This window comes from Rhinolophus sinicus, linkage group LG10 (genome assembly GCF_036562045.2).
Source record: "Rhinolophus sinicus isolate RSC01 linkage group LG10, ASM3656204v1, whole genome shotgun sequence".
Taxonomy (NCBI): Eukaryota; Metazoa; Chordata; class Mammalia; order Chiroptera; family Rhinolophidae; genus Rhinolophus; species Rhinolophus sinicus.
In genome coordinates, this window is record NC_133759.1 from 10,947,762 (window position 1) to 10,963,839 (window position 16,078).

Consider the following 16,078-nt stretch of genomic DNA (forward strand, 5'->3'; position numbering starts at 1 on the left):
AGCAAATAACTATGACATTTTATTATTTAAAAAATTGACAAATTGGCACTGCTATTTCTAGCAAGAAGCCCTATTTAAAGAAGTGGGCCATGGTTTGGGTGGCCTTCTTTCTTTACTCCTTCCAAGAGAAATGTTTGTCCAAGGATATGTGAATATTTAAAAATCCGTTTTAGATTCAAACACTAACAATAACCAACGAAAATGACCCAGCAGCTCTTAGTAGCTGCCTGTGGGTTGCTGAGATTCAAGAAGAGAAAGCGGTATTCTGTCCTGAGAAGATTATGCTTTCTGCTCTCCCACAAAGAAGTCTGTCACCTCACACACCAGGTGCCCACAGGAGGGTGCAGCGCTTTAAGAGACAGAGACCCACCTGGACCGCCTCGTGTAACTTCTGCCTCGGTGGTAACTGTCACTCCTCTGGCTTCGACTCCGACTCCTGCTCCTGCTGTAGTAGCTATCGTAAGTGTAGGATCTGCTTTAACAGCAAAAACAAACACTAAATTGACCTCTCATGTATTCCTGTTTGTTTTTAGGTGCTTAAGTGTTCTCCTAGAACACAGGCACTATAGGACGTGTGGCAGTGTGAGGACACATTTGCATAACACCTACCGGAAACGTTTAACAGTTGCCCCAAGCGAGACTTACTGTATTAAACCAAAAAATGTTAATTTTTTTCGACATTGAAAAATATCACAAAGTCAACACTCAGTGACTTTTGATCAAATCTGGCGGATATTAGGCAATTGTATTCAACAGATACCTGCCACTACAATTTGACATCAATTGCTACTTCTGCACTGGAGTACAATGGGCCAACAGAAAAAACTGTCAAAAAGACCTAAATTAGAAAGGGTGTGATTTCAAGAGACAAATACATGTGTTTTAGATTCTCAATAAAATACCACACTTTTTAAAGGGAATTTAGAGTTTTACGAAACCAAGCCGTTCAGGGCGGTGCCCGCAGGGGTCGCCCACCTCCTGGCCATACCTGGACCGGCTGTGGGGGTCGTACGAGCTGCTCCGGGATCTGCTCCTGCTGGACGTCCTAGTAGTAAGCACATGAGGAACCGTCATCTTGTGGGTCGGGACGGGCTACCTCAAAACTCTACACATTTATTTGCCCACCAAGGAGAAAACACAATGAAATCCAGCAGCTGTATGGCTTTTGTATCAAACGTATATTGGATTTCTTTTAAAAAGCATGTTGGATTTCAGAAGAAAGGTTACGTTTTATGCTTTCTTCTATGAAGTGCGCCTAAAGGAAGTCACTGGGGAGGCCTCTGTCTGGGTGGGGAGGAGGGAAGGTCTGCCCAGGTAGGACGTAGGACGCATGTATGTAAAATGAATCTGCAGCAGTGGAAAATACCCGAGAGCCAGAGGGTTTGAAGAAGCTGGGAGAACTAGAAACCAGGGTCACTCCCCGCCCGCTTCTTCCTTCGGGCCCCTTTTAACAACCCTCCCATCCCAAGTTCTAACCCAAGTCAAGGGGTGACTGCAGATGTGAACTTAAGGTTAAGGAAGCTGTGCTGGGGGTGGGGAGGAGGCGGAGGCGGTGGTCAGGGCCACTTAAATATTTCTACTGTTTCTTTCCTCACTCTGGGAAGACCGCAGCCTGAGAATAGCCGCTAAGAATCTGACAGCTCTTTGAAAGAGCTAGATGAGATAGGACGCCTGACTGGTACTTATCCACGACAGGCTTCTTCTCAAGAGCTCCCCACTCTGCCTGTGCAGGCCTCGGAAAGCAGACAGGAGGGCGCCCCCACGGCAGGGGGACTCCCAGGCTCACCTGTGACTTTTGTAACTGCGGTAGGAACTGCTCCGGCTTCTCGTGCGGCCTCTGCTGTACCATCCTCTGCTCCGACTTCTAGAGTAGCTTCGCGATCTACAAGTAAGAGTGGGAAACTATAATTAACTCACCATGCTGTTAAAATTAATTACTTGTAGGGCAGGAAGGGGAAAACACAGTAAGAGGAAAGGTCTCTCACGAACTCCTCACAGTGGGTATGACAGTGATAGCTAATGAGGGCTTAGATGGAACAGAAGGAAATAAAGACACTCCAGGAAAGGCTGGTACCGGTATGTTTACAGGAGCCCTACGTGTACTATAAGAAGAGGAAATAATCCCATCTCCATTAACGGCAGAATGGGCTGAAATCATTAATGCACAGAAATATACTGAAACACTCTAAAGTAGGAAAGGGAATGAACGACAGCTACTTGTAGCAACACAGGTATCTCTAGTGTTGAGTGAAAAGGCAAATGTAGAATCTACACATAGAAAAGGATTTCATTTGAAAACATGCAAAAGCAACACTGTATGAGGACAGAAACATTTGTGGTAAAACTAAGAAGGAAAACTATAAAATTATGACAAAAGTTTCGAATGATGTTTAGGAGAGAAGAGTGAAAGCAGGGATGCAGTGGGCAGGGCTAGATCAGGTATGTCGAAGCTCTGTTTTCTTAAAGCTAGGTGACATTTTAAATTTTTTTTATGTCTTAATCATTTATTTTATTTTAATATCTATTTAACATTGAATAAAATAAACAAAAAACTTCAGTAATACAAGTCTGCCCCTATGCACTCACTTGGCTTCTCTGCCCTTCCCCCCCTACTTTGCATCTGTCATTCAGGTACACGACAGTAACCCTATGTGTAGTGAGTATCTTCACAGGTTTTATTAGTTTTGAACACATTATGTTCTAATAAGATTCTAGTCATTTACTCAGCAAACAATTAAAAGCAGACCCTGTGAGGTGACTGAAAGATGAGCAGGCAAATCTCTGGATTAGCAGACATCTGGTCCTACCAAAAACGTCCATGGAGACATTTAGTCTATGCCAAAAGGTCCTTGAAATTTGATCCTATCAAAAACACCCAGAAGCACATTGGTCCCACGCCAAATGGTCCTTGATATTTGGTCCTGTCAAAAACATCCACACTTAGAAAACATGTCTGGGTGAGATCGATCATAATATTTATTTATACTTTTGGTTACATACGTAAAAAATTCTATCATGTTTTATTGGTCCAATAATTGTGGTATGGTTGTGCTGCCAATAATAACCCCTCTCGCCTCGGTCGCCTAGCACGTGGGGTTAGGCAGATGGGCGGCCTGGCCCACACGCTTCCGCGCACGTGTTGGACAGGACGAAGAGGTTCTGCAGGACAGTCCCCGACTTCACCAAGTCCACAGCCTAGTATGGGAGTCAGGCCCAGGGAGGTAACCAAACAGGGAAGCAGAGGTTAGCTCCCTCAGTCTACGACCCTGAGCTGCATCGCTTAGAGCAAATTCCTTAGCCTTTCTATGCCTCACTGTCTTCAATTATAAAACGAAACACCACCCACCCCACAAGGCAGTGGTAGGAAGGTACGAAATGACAGTGGCCAGCATCAAAAACAGCTCAGCGCTATTAAATGCTGAGTGGCCAGGAGGCTGAAGCTGCTCACCAGGTAACTGCACCTAGGACCATGACCCTGGAGAGAAACGGCCAGGATCCACCAGCTCTCTGGGCTGGGCCTGCTGGGAGTCCGGGCAGGAGGAAGCAGGGGAGTCCACAACACAAGAATGAGATGGTCTGAGAGGGAAGAGAGTTGGCAGAGGGCTTCCAGAAGGTAAGGACTGAAGACGTGCCCTGCACTGGTCATGTGGAGGTGTCTGAAACCTCAGTCAGTCTAGTGAGACAGGGGAGGGAAGGCAAGCAGTGGAGGGGTAAACGGGAGACAGTTATTACAGGGGAAAAGTGTTGGCTCCTGTCTTTAACAGAAACCCGGGAAGGGCAGAAAAAGGCTGACAAGTAACTAGAAAGGAAAAAAACGGTCAAACACTATTATTGTATCTGAAGTTCAGGTGCTGCAGTCAAGCGCAGTAGAGATGAGTATTAAGAGACAGTGAGGTAAGAACAAAAACATTTACAACAACAACAAAATGCAAGGTACTTATTAACTTCCTATCACCATCACCAACTTTTTTCAGTTTTAAAAAAATTTCATCCCATCTATGCCGATGACAAAAGTCAGATGCAACTTGAAGCAAAAAAATAAAGATGATCATTTTTACCATCCCCCCACCTCTCTCAGATAAAGGTCAACTAGATGCTTGTTTTCAGCAGGAAACTCTGCCTCTCTGGCCCTCACCTCCCACTGGTGTAAAATGGAGTCACATTAACCATCTCCAAATCCCATACCGTCTGTAAAATCAGGATTCCCTCCTGACAGGCCAGCGTGCAGCCTCACTCACACCTTTTAAGATGGAGAACTTGCCACCTATCACGGCCACTCATTCATTTCTACTGCTAGACAGCTTTAACTGACAGCGCCAGTGTTCTACATTGAGCCCAGTTTCTTCCCTGAAATCTACTCCCTGTGTCCTCAATTTGCTCTCTGAGTCACACAGCACAAGAATTCAATTCTCCTTATTACTGTCCAGATATTTGGAAATAGTGATCCTGTCCCCAATTCTGATGTTCTTCCAAGTGAAACAATACCACTCTCTTTGGGAGAAAGAAAGAGAATATTGCTCACCGATAAGACGATGTGGAACTTCGCGACGGACTCCTTGAGTGACTGTAGGAGACAGACCTCGTTCTGTGTCTTGATTTGGTTTCAGATTTACTTCGCGATCGGCTGGGACTCCTGGACTGGCTGTCACCATCCCGGCTCGGTGTCTGCTCATCACTTGAACTCTCCTGGTTTCTTGGCCTCCGGTTTAAGCGTGCTGTCTTTCTTACCTCATCAAAGAGAGACCCAGGCCGAACTTTATTTTTGCTTTTAATTTCTATTCTCAAGCCTTGTGGTTTGGGTTCAGGCACAACAGTCAATGCCTTAACTTCCACGGCACTGGATGTGGTCGCAGCCGGTGCTGCCAGGTTCCCCACGCCTTGCAGGGGCTTCCATTTATTATCCAGGAGGCTGAGCTGACTCTGTCCAGCCACCTCCCTCCTCACAGCGCTTTCTGCAGCACTGGCCGAGCTGGCTGAGCTGCTGTCCGGTTTCCCCACCTCATCCACCACTGGGCTTTCAGATATGCTGCTTTCCTGTTTTACCACCTCTGCCTCAGCATGCTCTGTCTGCATTTCCTGCTTCACAACAATGCCTATATCCGGGGTGTCAAGCCTTGAATTTCCTAGAGGGGATGCCCCCTCCACCTTTGCTGGGGAACTCCTATCAGGAGTGCAAATCTCCATGTTGTCATCTGCTTGAAACACGTCCTCCACTCTGCTTGGGACACTTTCTTCAATATGCTGAACGTTTGGGGGAGAACTAGCTACATTTTCCTCAGTATTTAAAGCTGTGGGAGAAATGCTGAGTTTATTATCATCTTTAGCAGGCTGCTCAGTGTCTGACGAAATCATTATTGTATTCTGTTTACCTGAAAGGTTGCCCTCTTCACAGGGCTTCTCAGTTTCGGGGATATTTTCTTTTGCGGTTTCACTGTTTTCAGAAACTTGTTTTTTCTCTTTTGATTCCTGAGTCACTTGCTTTTCATTAATCTCCTCCTCCTCTTCTTCACCAAATTCTAGTGGAGGCTGCCAGTGAAATGCTTGTTTTCGTTTTGGAGCCTTGTGTTTTTTGTCTTTTTTCCCTTTCAATTTCTCTTTCACCTTTTTGGTGTGTTCCCGTTTAAGATTTTCCTTTGACCCATGTTTGTGCTTCCGTGGCTTTCCTCTAGGGTTTTCTGAATTGCAATAGGACCCCTCAGAATCGGAGGTCGATGACCGCTGCTTACTGGACTTCCGAGTACCACTACCGTCAGGCTTTGCTGTGGGTTTGGCTTTGATGTGAATTTCATCAAACTCTGATTCAGAATCTGATGTGGCCTCACCTTCCTCCTTATCAGAAGACAGCCGGGATTTATTTTTACTGTTTTTAGTTACATCTCGTTCAGAATTTGACTCAGAGTCCCATTTACTCCCAGCATAACTCTTCCTTTTGGGCTTACTGCCATTTCTAAAGTGATCAGAAAGGTTCTCTTTTAAAGTTCTTTTTTTTGAACGAGGGCATTCCCGTTCGGGCTTGGATTTCTCTTCATCTTGGTTTCTCTCTTGTTTGTTATTCATTTCCACGTGGATTTGCTTCTCTTTCTCCTGGGCTGACTGTGTAACCTGAACACTTGACTGTTCACTGTCTGAAGAATAATCTAAAGATGACCTGCTTTCGCTATACTTTCTCTGACATGAAGACTTGTCTCTGCCTTTGGCATATTTACTGCAAAGTGTCTTTTCAGAGCTGCTGCTGTGCCTTTTATTTGAAGTGTTATTTTTTTTCCCACTGGATCTACATTTTCTCTTGGCTCGTCTTCCATCATCACTGCTAACAGAAGAATATGAAGATGATCTACTTCGCTGTGAGCGATCACTGTATTTATTTCGTGAATGAGATCTAGATGAGGGAGACCTCGACCTTGAACGTGAACTAGCTAGACTTCGCGACCTTGTGTAAGATCTGGAATAAGATCTACTCCTAGAAGATCTGCTCCTTGACCTTGGTGAAGTTTCTGAACTTCGATCACTGTATTTTGAATAAGCACTCCGATCACTTTCTGAACTTTTTTCTCTTTTATGATAGGATGATGAACTACCAGTCTCTTTAATATTTGCTAAACTATAAGTGCTTTGGATGGGCAGCAAATGGGTTGTTTTCGCTTTCATTTCCTGAATTCGCTCATAAGAGGGCTTCCAGGGCTTCTGTCCAGGCTTCCACCTTGAAGGAGGGGGGCTGTCGCTCAGTGGTATTACAGGAATATTTTCCGCCACCACTGGCTGCTGGACTATGACGTTTTCATTTTGTGGCACTGGTGCTCTTAAAGGTTCTGTTTTAGCTGGTTTACTTTCACTTAACTGGGAGGCTGTTCTTCTTGGTGATTTTGATGCGGTCCTTTGGTGTCCTGACTTGGAACTAGATCTGGACTTGGATCTACTTTGAGAATGTGATGAGGATTTTGATGGAGTCCTTGATCTTGAGCTTCCTCTAGAATAAGACTGTGAGTGAGACTTTGATCTGTAGGAGTCTCTGCTGGAGTGGGTTGAAGAGCTCTGGTCATCCTTATCGGATTTAGACCAGTCCCTCTTTGATGAGTGATGGGATGATAACGAGGAGGAATGAGATCTCCTTTCTCTATCACAAGAGGATTTGGTTCGTCGGGTAAAAGATTTTGAAGATTCTATATTAGATGGTACAATAACCCTTCTCTTCTTAGTCTGTTTGTGTCTTCTGCAATGTTTTTGCTTTTTGGCTTTCTTTTTATGCTTAACCTTTTTCTCTTTTCTGCGTTTTTTATGGTGACCATCAGAGTGTCTTGCTGTACTAAGGTCTGAGTAATATCCATTATAAGACCACGATCTGGATCTCTGGGACAAGCTTCTTTCATCCCATCGGCTTGAACAGGGGTCACTTAACCTATAGAAAAAGACATAACATGCATGATTTGCAAGCATATTTTGTACGATCTAAAATTAACACGTTGTCAATACAAATGCATTGACCAAGCCTAGTTAACAAAGTACCGATTCCATCAACACTTTAAACATGTTAAAAACGATAAGTAAAAGTGACTGGCCTTGTCTTGATCTTACAATTTCAGAGACACACAGACAACAGCTAACAGATCCACTTACAAAAGAATTTTTTTCATAGCTACGGAAAGACTTTAAAATTTGACAGGAAAATGGTTTTTAAAACCAAATCCACTAATTCCAAGAGCACTGCTGACATACTGGGTTCCTGGCTGTGACTGGCCCATAACCCGCCTCCAGGAACAACATCAGGCCAAGTTCCCAAACAATTTTGTTGATTCTCTGCAGATACAGCATAGCTGCCTGAACTAGAAGAAAAACAAATTTTGCTTAAGAAGCTATCAAGAATATTATTTTATCTCAGCCTCATAAAGGTAATCGAGACTTTCCCCTAAGGTTTAAACTACTAACTATGGAAACTGAGGAAAAAGTACATAAAAATAGATGCAGGCTTTACAATTTCAGTGGTAATGTCAGGGCGCAAAGTAGAGATTCTCAGTACCACTTCCACACAGCAGATACACACTTTTTCTTCCCTTTTCCAATTTCAAACATGATACAGGACACCCACAGCGAAAGAGAATTTTACCATAGACAATTATAGAGGGTCCCATTGGTATATTATCACTAGCTATTCAAGGCCAGCCCCATGTCTAAAATAGATGTTCCACTGTGGGGTGTCACTGAGGGTAAGAGATGGGTAAACTTCAGTAGAAGCAACAGTCACTGGAGTCAGAAGTTAACACACACACGAGTACAGATTTTCTTAACTACCAATTCATGCATCAGTGACTGAGACCTGGCTATGAAAGTACCTGCTATGTCATTTTAAGTCCTGATGATTTCTATAATTGAACAAGGAATCTTTAAGAGATTCAGTAGGTTTATAGTCTTGTGAGAGAAAACAGAATTTTGATTTAAAAGCACCCCAAAGCCAATCAGCCCTCCTCGTTAACAGCACTATTTTGGCCAAGAGTTCCCAAATGTATTCTCTGGTCACAGTCTAATTTTAAATTGAAATCTTTAATGAAAAGTCCAGAAGTCTCTATCCCCTTAACACGTGAAATACATCAGACACTGAATTGGGGGTATACGCAAAGCTCTTACTTATCTCCTTTGCTCCATTTTTCTCCACTAGGTGGTCTGTACGTTCTTAATCTCTGCATTTCCTCTTTCCAGTGAGGAGGAGTTTCACTGCTATCATCATCATCTGATTCGGAACAGGACCTTGATCTTGGAGGTGTGTGATAGCGCTTTCAAAACAAAGATAGGAGTAACTATTTTTAAAATACCTCTCAATTAGTCTTCCCCAAGCTCAAACCCCATTCCAAGGTAATAATGACTGAAGAACCAAAAGGATCATATGAAGTTATGTCAAACATAAGTATAATACTAAAAGAAATGGGAAAGGCTGAGATTTACCTGTAAACACACAGGAAAATTTTCTCTTCAAAGTCCTAATGGTTTACATTCATCAGCCTAGATTAGTCAACATACTAAGATTTCTCAATGTACTGACTGTTCCACATGTTCACTTCATAGGTGAACCCATTCAAACACAGCAGTAAACTTTGATCTAACAGCAGTACCTTCCCTCAGTTACGAAGAACACTACTAGCTCCTTCAACAGATTTTGGATTACACCTAAAATTAAAGCTAGGATTTGGCCTATAAGTAAGAACATTTTACTGCTTAGGTAAGTAATTTGTCTTAACAAAAAGTCTTAACAAACATACAATTGTGCCCCTTCCTTTAATCTTCCGTCCAGACTTTGATACAGATGGTTTTTGATCACTCACAATGGGTGTAACATCAGGAATCTTCCTGGAAAAGATTGAAAAGCAAATGTAGATGGTTTTCTCAATGTTTAAATACAGAATTGATGCTCCTATAATACAAGAACACTTCATTTAGATCCAAAACTTTGGTAGAATGAGGCATTTCACATAACTTCATTTTCTAAGCAAACCTTTAAATGCCAAAACTTAAAAAAAAAAAAAAAAAGTAACACAATTGGGTAGAAATACACAATACTAGTATCTATCTTTTTAAGCACAGTACTATTTTTAAACAAAATCCTTTTTTAGATGTCTTTTGTCAAACAGTGATGTTCTAAGGGAATCCTGAGTTATTCCTGACTCTGATGCTTAATTGTGCTTTTTTAAGTAGTTTTTCATTTTACTTTCTATTTTTTATAGTTCATTTGTCTCCACTTCTCTACTATAAACTGCCCCTCCTTTCAAAGCTCTGGATCTGCTGCCTCATCTTATGTAAAGCAATTCTAGAAGGGTGATTTTTATGATGGTTACAGTTCTCCACATATGAGAAGTATTTTTTACACTTCAGTTTGTTTTGTATCTGTTATTACTAATATAATGGCTAGCTTTTATTGAGTACTTCCTATGTATCAGGCATTATTATGTTAGTGAGCAGTTTAAAAATATTTTTTAAGGGTAAAATATATATAACATAAAATTGACCATTTTAAACATTTTTAAGTGCACAATTCAGTGGTATTAATCACATTCACAATGTTGTGCAACCGTCACTACTATCTTTCCAAAACTTTTTCTTCACCCCAAACCAAAACTCTACCCATTAAGCATTAACTCTCTCTCCATTATCCCCATTCCCTCAGCCTCTAGTAACCTATGATTTATGGCCACATAACATTCCATTTTATGTATATACCACATTTGGTTTATCCATTTATCTACTGGTGGACACCTGGGTTGTTTCTATATTTTTCCTATAGTAAATAACGTTGCAATGAACATTGGCGTAAAAATTTGTTTGAGTCTCTATTTTCAATTCTTTTGGATATACTCGTATACCTAGCAGTGAAATTGCTGGGTTACATGGTAAATCTGTTTAATTTTTTGAGGAAGCACTAAGCTGTTTCTTCATAGCAACTGTATCATTTTATACTCCTACCAGCGATGAAAGAGGATTCCAATTTCTCCATATCTTTGCAGACACTAGTTTTGTTTGTTTGTTTTTTTAATTCTAGCCATTCTAGTAGGTGAGATGTGGTTATCTCATTTTGGGTTTGATTTGTATTCCCCTAATGACTAATCACATTAGGCATCTTTCCACAGGCTCATTGGCCATTTGTGTATCTTTGAAGAAATGTGTATTAAAGTCCTTTGCCCATTCTTAAGTTGAGTTGTCTTGGTGTTGGCTGCTTATGCTTTTGGTGTCAAATGTAAGAATCATTGCCAAATCCAACGTCATGAAGATTTACCCCTACGTTTTCCTCTAAGAGTTTTACGGGTTTAGCTCTTATATTTGGATTGTTGACCCACTTTGGGTTAATTTTTGTATATGATGTGAGGTAGGGATTCAACCTCATTCTTTTGCATTTGGAAATCCAGTTGTCCCAGTACCGTTTATTAAAGAGGCTATTCTTTCTCCACGTAATGGGGTGGCACCCTTGTCTAACATCAATTGGCCACAGATGTATGGCTTTATTTCTGGACTCTCAATTGCATTCCACTGGTCTCTCTGGCTAGCCTTACACCAGTGCTACATTATTTTGATGACTGTAAGCTTTGTAGTAAGTTTTGAAAGCAGGAAGTATGAGTCCTCCAACTTTGTCCTTCTTTTTCAAGATTGTTTGGCTATTCAGGGCCCTTGCAATTCATATGAATTGGGGTATTGACTATTCCAGTTCTACAAGAACGTTGTTGGAATTTGATAGAAATTGCACTGAATTCATAGTTCACTTTCAGTAGTACTGATCTCTTAACAATATGAAGTCTTCCAGTCCATAAACACGAAATGTGTCTCCATTTACTTAGGGTCTTCTTCAATTTCTTTCAGCAATATTCTATAGTTTTCATTGTACTCGTTTTTCTCCTCCTTGATTAAATTTATTACTAAGTATTTTATTCTTTTAGATGTTATTTTAAATGGAAGTGCTTTCTTAATTTTCTTTTCAAATTGTTCATTGCTGGTTGTTAATAAGCATTTTAAAGGCATTAGTTCATTTAATACTTGGAACAACACTACGGGGTAGGTACTATTCTCAAATCTCCATTTTGAAGAATTTTATTAAGAAGTTAAAAGTCTTGTCCAAGGTCACAGAAAGAAATGAAACGTAACTCTTATAACCATTATACAGAGTTTTTGAAGGTTCCAGGAATATGGCTCCACATAAACATAACGTTACTGTATTTTTTAAAATGTTAACTATAAAGTGTATTAAGTTTTTCCAGTCATTTCCCATCGTGACATCACTTGAGTCTCAGAAGGAGATAACTAGGTAGTCTTGGTAGGCACCTGGTAGCCCCATTTTCCTCATTTAGAAAAAAAGCACTGAACGCCAAATGACTTACGAACAGGTGTCCAGCAAGAATTAATGTTCACCTGGGAAAATTTCAGATACTGCTCCAACACTGACACCCTCGTCCCTCCTCCCCATAACTTTCTGATTTGAATTGCTGTATGGCTCAGAAATTGGTATTTTTAAAAGCTTGCTAAAAGTACAGCTGCGGCTGAGAACAAATGAACTCAAGCAAGTGCGGAACCCAGCTTCTGCTAAGCAAATTATATGTGATCATGAGCTTAACTGCTAGTAAACCAGTAAGGTAGGAACCTCACTATGGCTGGCAGTCCATTTCTTATCCTTGCATATGTTGAGTTCTTGAAGCACACTGAATTTCAGCTGCCAAACAACTCATCAAAATCTCAAAGATCCTAATAAAATAGATCAATCTGTTATCTTTGTATAACACAACTATCAGTCAATTACGATTTACAACAATTCTGCACAAAATACTTTCCAGAGATGTTATGTGACCAAAGATTGACAACCAAATAAATTTATCAGCAGTATTCAACCACAAAATCAAGAGAGTGGTATAAACTACTTTAACAATACCAGATAACAGAGGTTGGCAGACTTTGTCTGTAAAGAGTCCATGAGTAGTTTAGGACTTGTAAGCCAAGAAAATAATGAAGGCTATTATGTAAGTACTTATATAACAAGAAAGAAAATACATTTTCACAAATATTTTATTAATGAAATTCAAAATATATTATCTGAGTATCATTTTTTTGTAATACAGATCTAATAATGAGAGGAGTGAAATTCTTTTTTGAGGGGATAACGTTTCACTTAATTATTAGGGTTCATAATTAGTGTTCTTGATGAAAACAGACGATGTTAATGCTGTTCACTGGTAATGCTGATCTGTAACGAGATGTTACGTATATTTCATCTTTGAAAAGATCTGCGCCTATATGGGTTATCTGTGCAGCCTTGAAATACTGCAGACTTGTAACTGCATCACTGTGGCGTGTAGTGCGTCGAGCAGCAACGTACAGCAAAGAGAGCACCACATACAAACTCAAATACAACTACTTGTTCACAAGAACATTGTGACCAAGTGGATGTGGCTGTGTTCCAGTAAAATTTTACTTATGAACTCCGAAATTTGAATTTCACATAATTTGTACATATCACAAAACATTATTCTTCTTTTGATTTTTTTCCACAAACATTTAAAAGCATAAAAACCGTTTTCAACTCATGGCCTATACAAAAAAACCCCCCAAACGAAAAAACAAACAGGCAGGAGGCCAAATTTGGTCCATAGACCAGTTTGCTGACCCCTGCCCGACGACTCTGAAACTGACCTTTCAAGTTTCCTACCTTCTGAAAGCCAAATAAATTTGATCAATGAACTTGATGTGTTGTATTTTAAGAAGGGTCCCACTAAAATTGATTCACAAGCCAGAATTTTTAAAAATGAAAATATCAGACCATGTTAAGCTATTAATTCAAAGACACATCTCATTTTGTAATAGCTTTTTAAAATGAGACAATATCAGGTTTTAAAATTATTGAATGAATCACGTGACAGAGACCTGACTGTCAACAGGGACATTTGCTTCACTTCTCAGTCTTTAATGTAACTCTTCACAGGAAACTTATCAATTTCACCAGCAATATTATTATATTTCAGTTCACTGTACATACATTTCTTTGAATAATTCTAAACTTGAGTCTAATATACAAACTATCAAATACTATTTTTGGAGAACAAATCAAAAGGTACACATTAGGTTTTCCAATGTAAAGAAGTAATCACTGAGGAAGTTAATGACATTAACATATCTACAAGTATGATACTGAATTACATCGCCAACTGCCATGCAATTGATTTTGTACTATTCAAATTGGAACACACGTTTTATCACTCGATTGGATCCAAAGAGTTCAACTGACCCTGTTCTGACAACCAAAATCTCACTTCTAATGAAAAGCCAAGGAAATAAGACCAATAATGAAATCTTTCCAAACCTCCAATAAGAACTTGTCCCCTGACCAACTTGCCCAGCCCACTCTCCTACTAGTAGAATGTGAATTCTGTAAGGTGGGGTGCATGCCATTCATTTATCTGGTGTCTTCCACAGTATCTTTTAAGTGCTTTAACTATGAGTCATGCTCAATAAATGTGGAACTGCAATGAGCTTATGGAACCATCAATCAAAAATGAAAACATAACAGGTTAACCATCCTACTTACGGTTCAGGTTCCACCGTGATAAGAGGCATATCTCTTCTCAGTAAAAATCGGTTCTCAGGCACTGGAGGAATCTCTTCGGGGCGGACCACAGGCTTTTCCCTTTTAGCATTTGAATCGACTGACCTTTTTTCACTGGTATCACTCCTCTCAGAGTGACTTAGAGAGAACAAACCAAGTCACCAATTAAGATGTGTAATGTTTATTACTTATTTCATAGTAATAAGAGCACATAAAATTAGACAGTAAACTGCAAAACTACTGATACCTTACAAGGCTCACTCAAGAGGTTTATACAATTTTCTCAAAGAGAACATATAAAACATCAACAAGCCAAATGAAAACCCACAGTACTAAAATTCTGAAATGAAAATTGTCAAATGAATCCTAACTTTTTTTCTTTTAAGAGTTTCAGGGATTATTTTCACTTGCAAACACATAAATCTTTGCTATGAAATGTGTGTGCTACCCCTAGATTAGCCAGATTTAAACTTAAAGTAAAAAAAAACGCTATCCTTTTTTCATAATAGGTGGTAAAGCTAAGTTTACAGAATTACACACACTTTCCCATTCCAGGGAGTTTGGTTTTTTTAGGTGAGAGTACTCTAGGGTTTCACACTTACCCTTTGGGGCTTGCTGTATGTTTACTTCTTGGCTCTTCTGAACTGCTTGCTTCCTTTCGTCTCTTTTTAGAATGTTTAACTTTTGGCCTCCTCTTGTGTTTCCTTCTTCTGCTTCTCTCATGTTCAATTTCACTTTCTGAAGATGACTCAGAAGAGGAAGAGGAATTGGAAGAGGAATCCGAGTCTTCTGAATGAGTTGGTTTCTTCCTTTTTTTCTCAAAAACTTCGAAGACATATGAACAAAAATATTAGTACTGCATTTCGGTGCCTACCTTTCAGAGTAAAAAATGTGATACCCAAGTGTTGTAAAACATGCTTCATGTACAGCAAACTGAAAACAAAACTTAAACTTTTCTCAAGTTGATAATACAATTTACTGGTGAGATTGTAAGGTAACAAAGCCCCTGACTTCATGGAGACTATATTCTAGAGGGGTCAGATAAGAAAATAAGTACCTGCATAGTATGACAAATGAGAAGTACTAAAAAGAGAAGAAGAAAAAGGGCAGTGTAAGGGAACAGGGAGAGTCAAAGGTAATGTAAGATAACACTTAAGCAGAGACCTGGAGGGAGTGAAGGAGGGGGTCAGGCAGGTATCTGAATGAAGAGGGTTCCGGACAGAAGGAACAGCCAGCACGAAGTCCCTGAGTGCTTGCATGTCTGAGTAAAAGTCGGCATGGCTAGAAGACAATGAATGCGGGGGAAGAAGTCAGGAACAGAGCCAGGCAGCCTCACAGACCTGTGAAGACTTCAGCTATGGCTGATTGAGAGGGGAGCCCCACAAGATCACGCTGGTTGCTGTTAAGGCAGACTGCAGAAGGCCATATAAACAAGTTAGGAGAGGCTACTGCTGCTGAGAGGAGACTACAGAGGAGCAAGGATAGAAGCGAAGTGAACAGTCAGGAGGCTAAGCCGCATAAGAGATACTGGTGGTCTGGACCAGGTTGGTGGCAGGAGAAGTAAAAAGAAGAGAGAGGTAAGATTTGATGAAATTTGCTGAATTGGATACAGGGTATGACAGAGGCCTCAGGGCTATTACTATACCACTCGTATGAGTTTTTCCACTACTGAAATCCAGGAGGTACCTTTAAGTTACAGTGTTCACCGTGCGTTACCTGTATCCTAGCTCCCTTTACAGCAAAAACCCTCTTACCATCTTTTGTAGACTTTGCGGCCAGCACCCCACAGTCAATGACGCGCACATCTGCGTAGGGTCTGCTTGCAGCGTCAGTTTTCAGATTTTCAATCTGTTCGATTACTTCAAACCCGGAAATAACTAGTCCAAAGACAACATGCACCCTGTCACAACACAAATTCAAGAGAGAATTGCTTCGCTGAAAATTAAGCCATGAGCAGTCATCAAGACAATTGTTATAAATGACATGTCCACAGACCTGGAAATAAAAGCAGTGTTT

At 40.5% G+C, this 16,078-nt stretch overlaps 1 protein-coding gene across 11 annotated transcripts in view; it reads right to left on the reverse strand.

Moving 5' to 3' along the window:
- Window positions 1-16,078, reverse strand: part of NKTR (natural killer cell triggering receptor) — a 47,993-nt gene that overhangs the window by 3,844 nt on the left and 28,071 nt on the right. For 7 of the 11 annotated variants that reach the window (XM_019727530.2, XM_019727531.2, XM_019727535.2 and 4 more), the window contains 9 exons: window positions 15,817-15,962; window positions 14,665-14,887; window positions 14,045-14,200; window positions 9,249-9,336; window positions 8,620-8,765; window positions 4,523-7,396; window positions 1,787-1,882; window positions 989-1,045; window positions 371-475 (listed from right to left, as the gene is read on the reverse strand). In XM_019727530.2, coding sequence (XP_019583089.2) covers window positions 371-475; window positions 989-1,045; window positions 1,787-1,882; window positions 4,523-7,396; window positions 8,620-8,765; window positions 9,249-9,336; window positions 14,045-14,200; window positions 14,665-14,887; window positions 15,817-15,962 — 3,891 coding nt within the window. Of the gene's footprint in view, window positions 1-370; window positions 476-988; window positions 1,046-1,786; window positions 1,883-4,522; window positions 7,397-8,619; window positions 8,766-9,248; window positions 9,337-14,044; window positions 14,201-14,664; window positions 14,888-15,816; window positions 15,963-16,078 lie in introns of those variants that run through there. The other 4 variants (XM_019727536.2, XM_074312550.1, XM_074312551.1 and 1 more) reach the window with 4 other exon arrangements.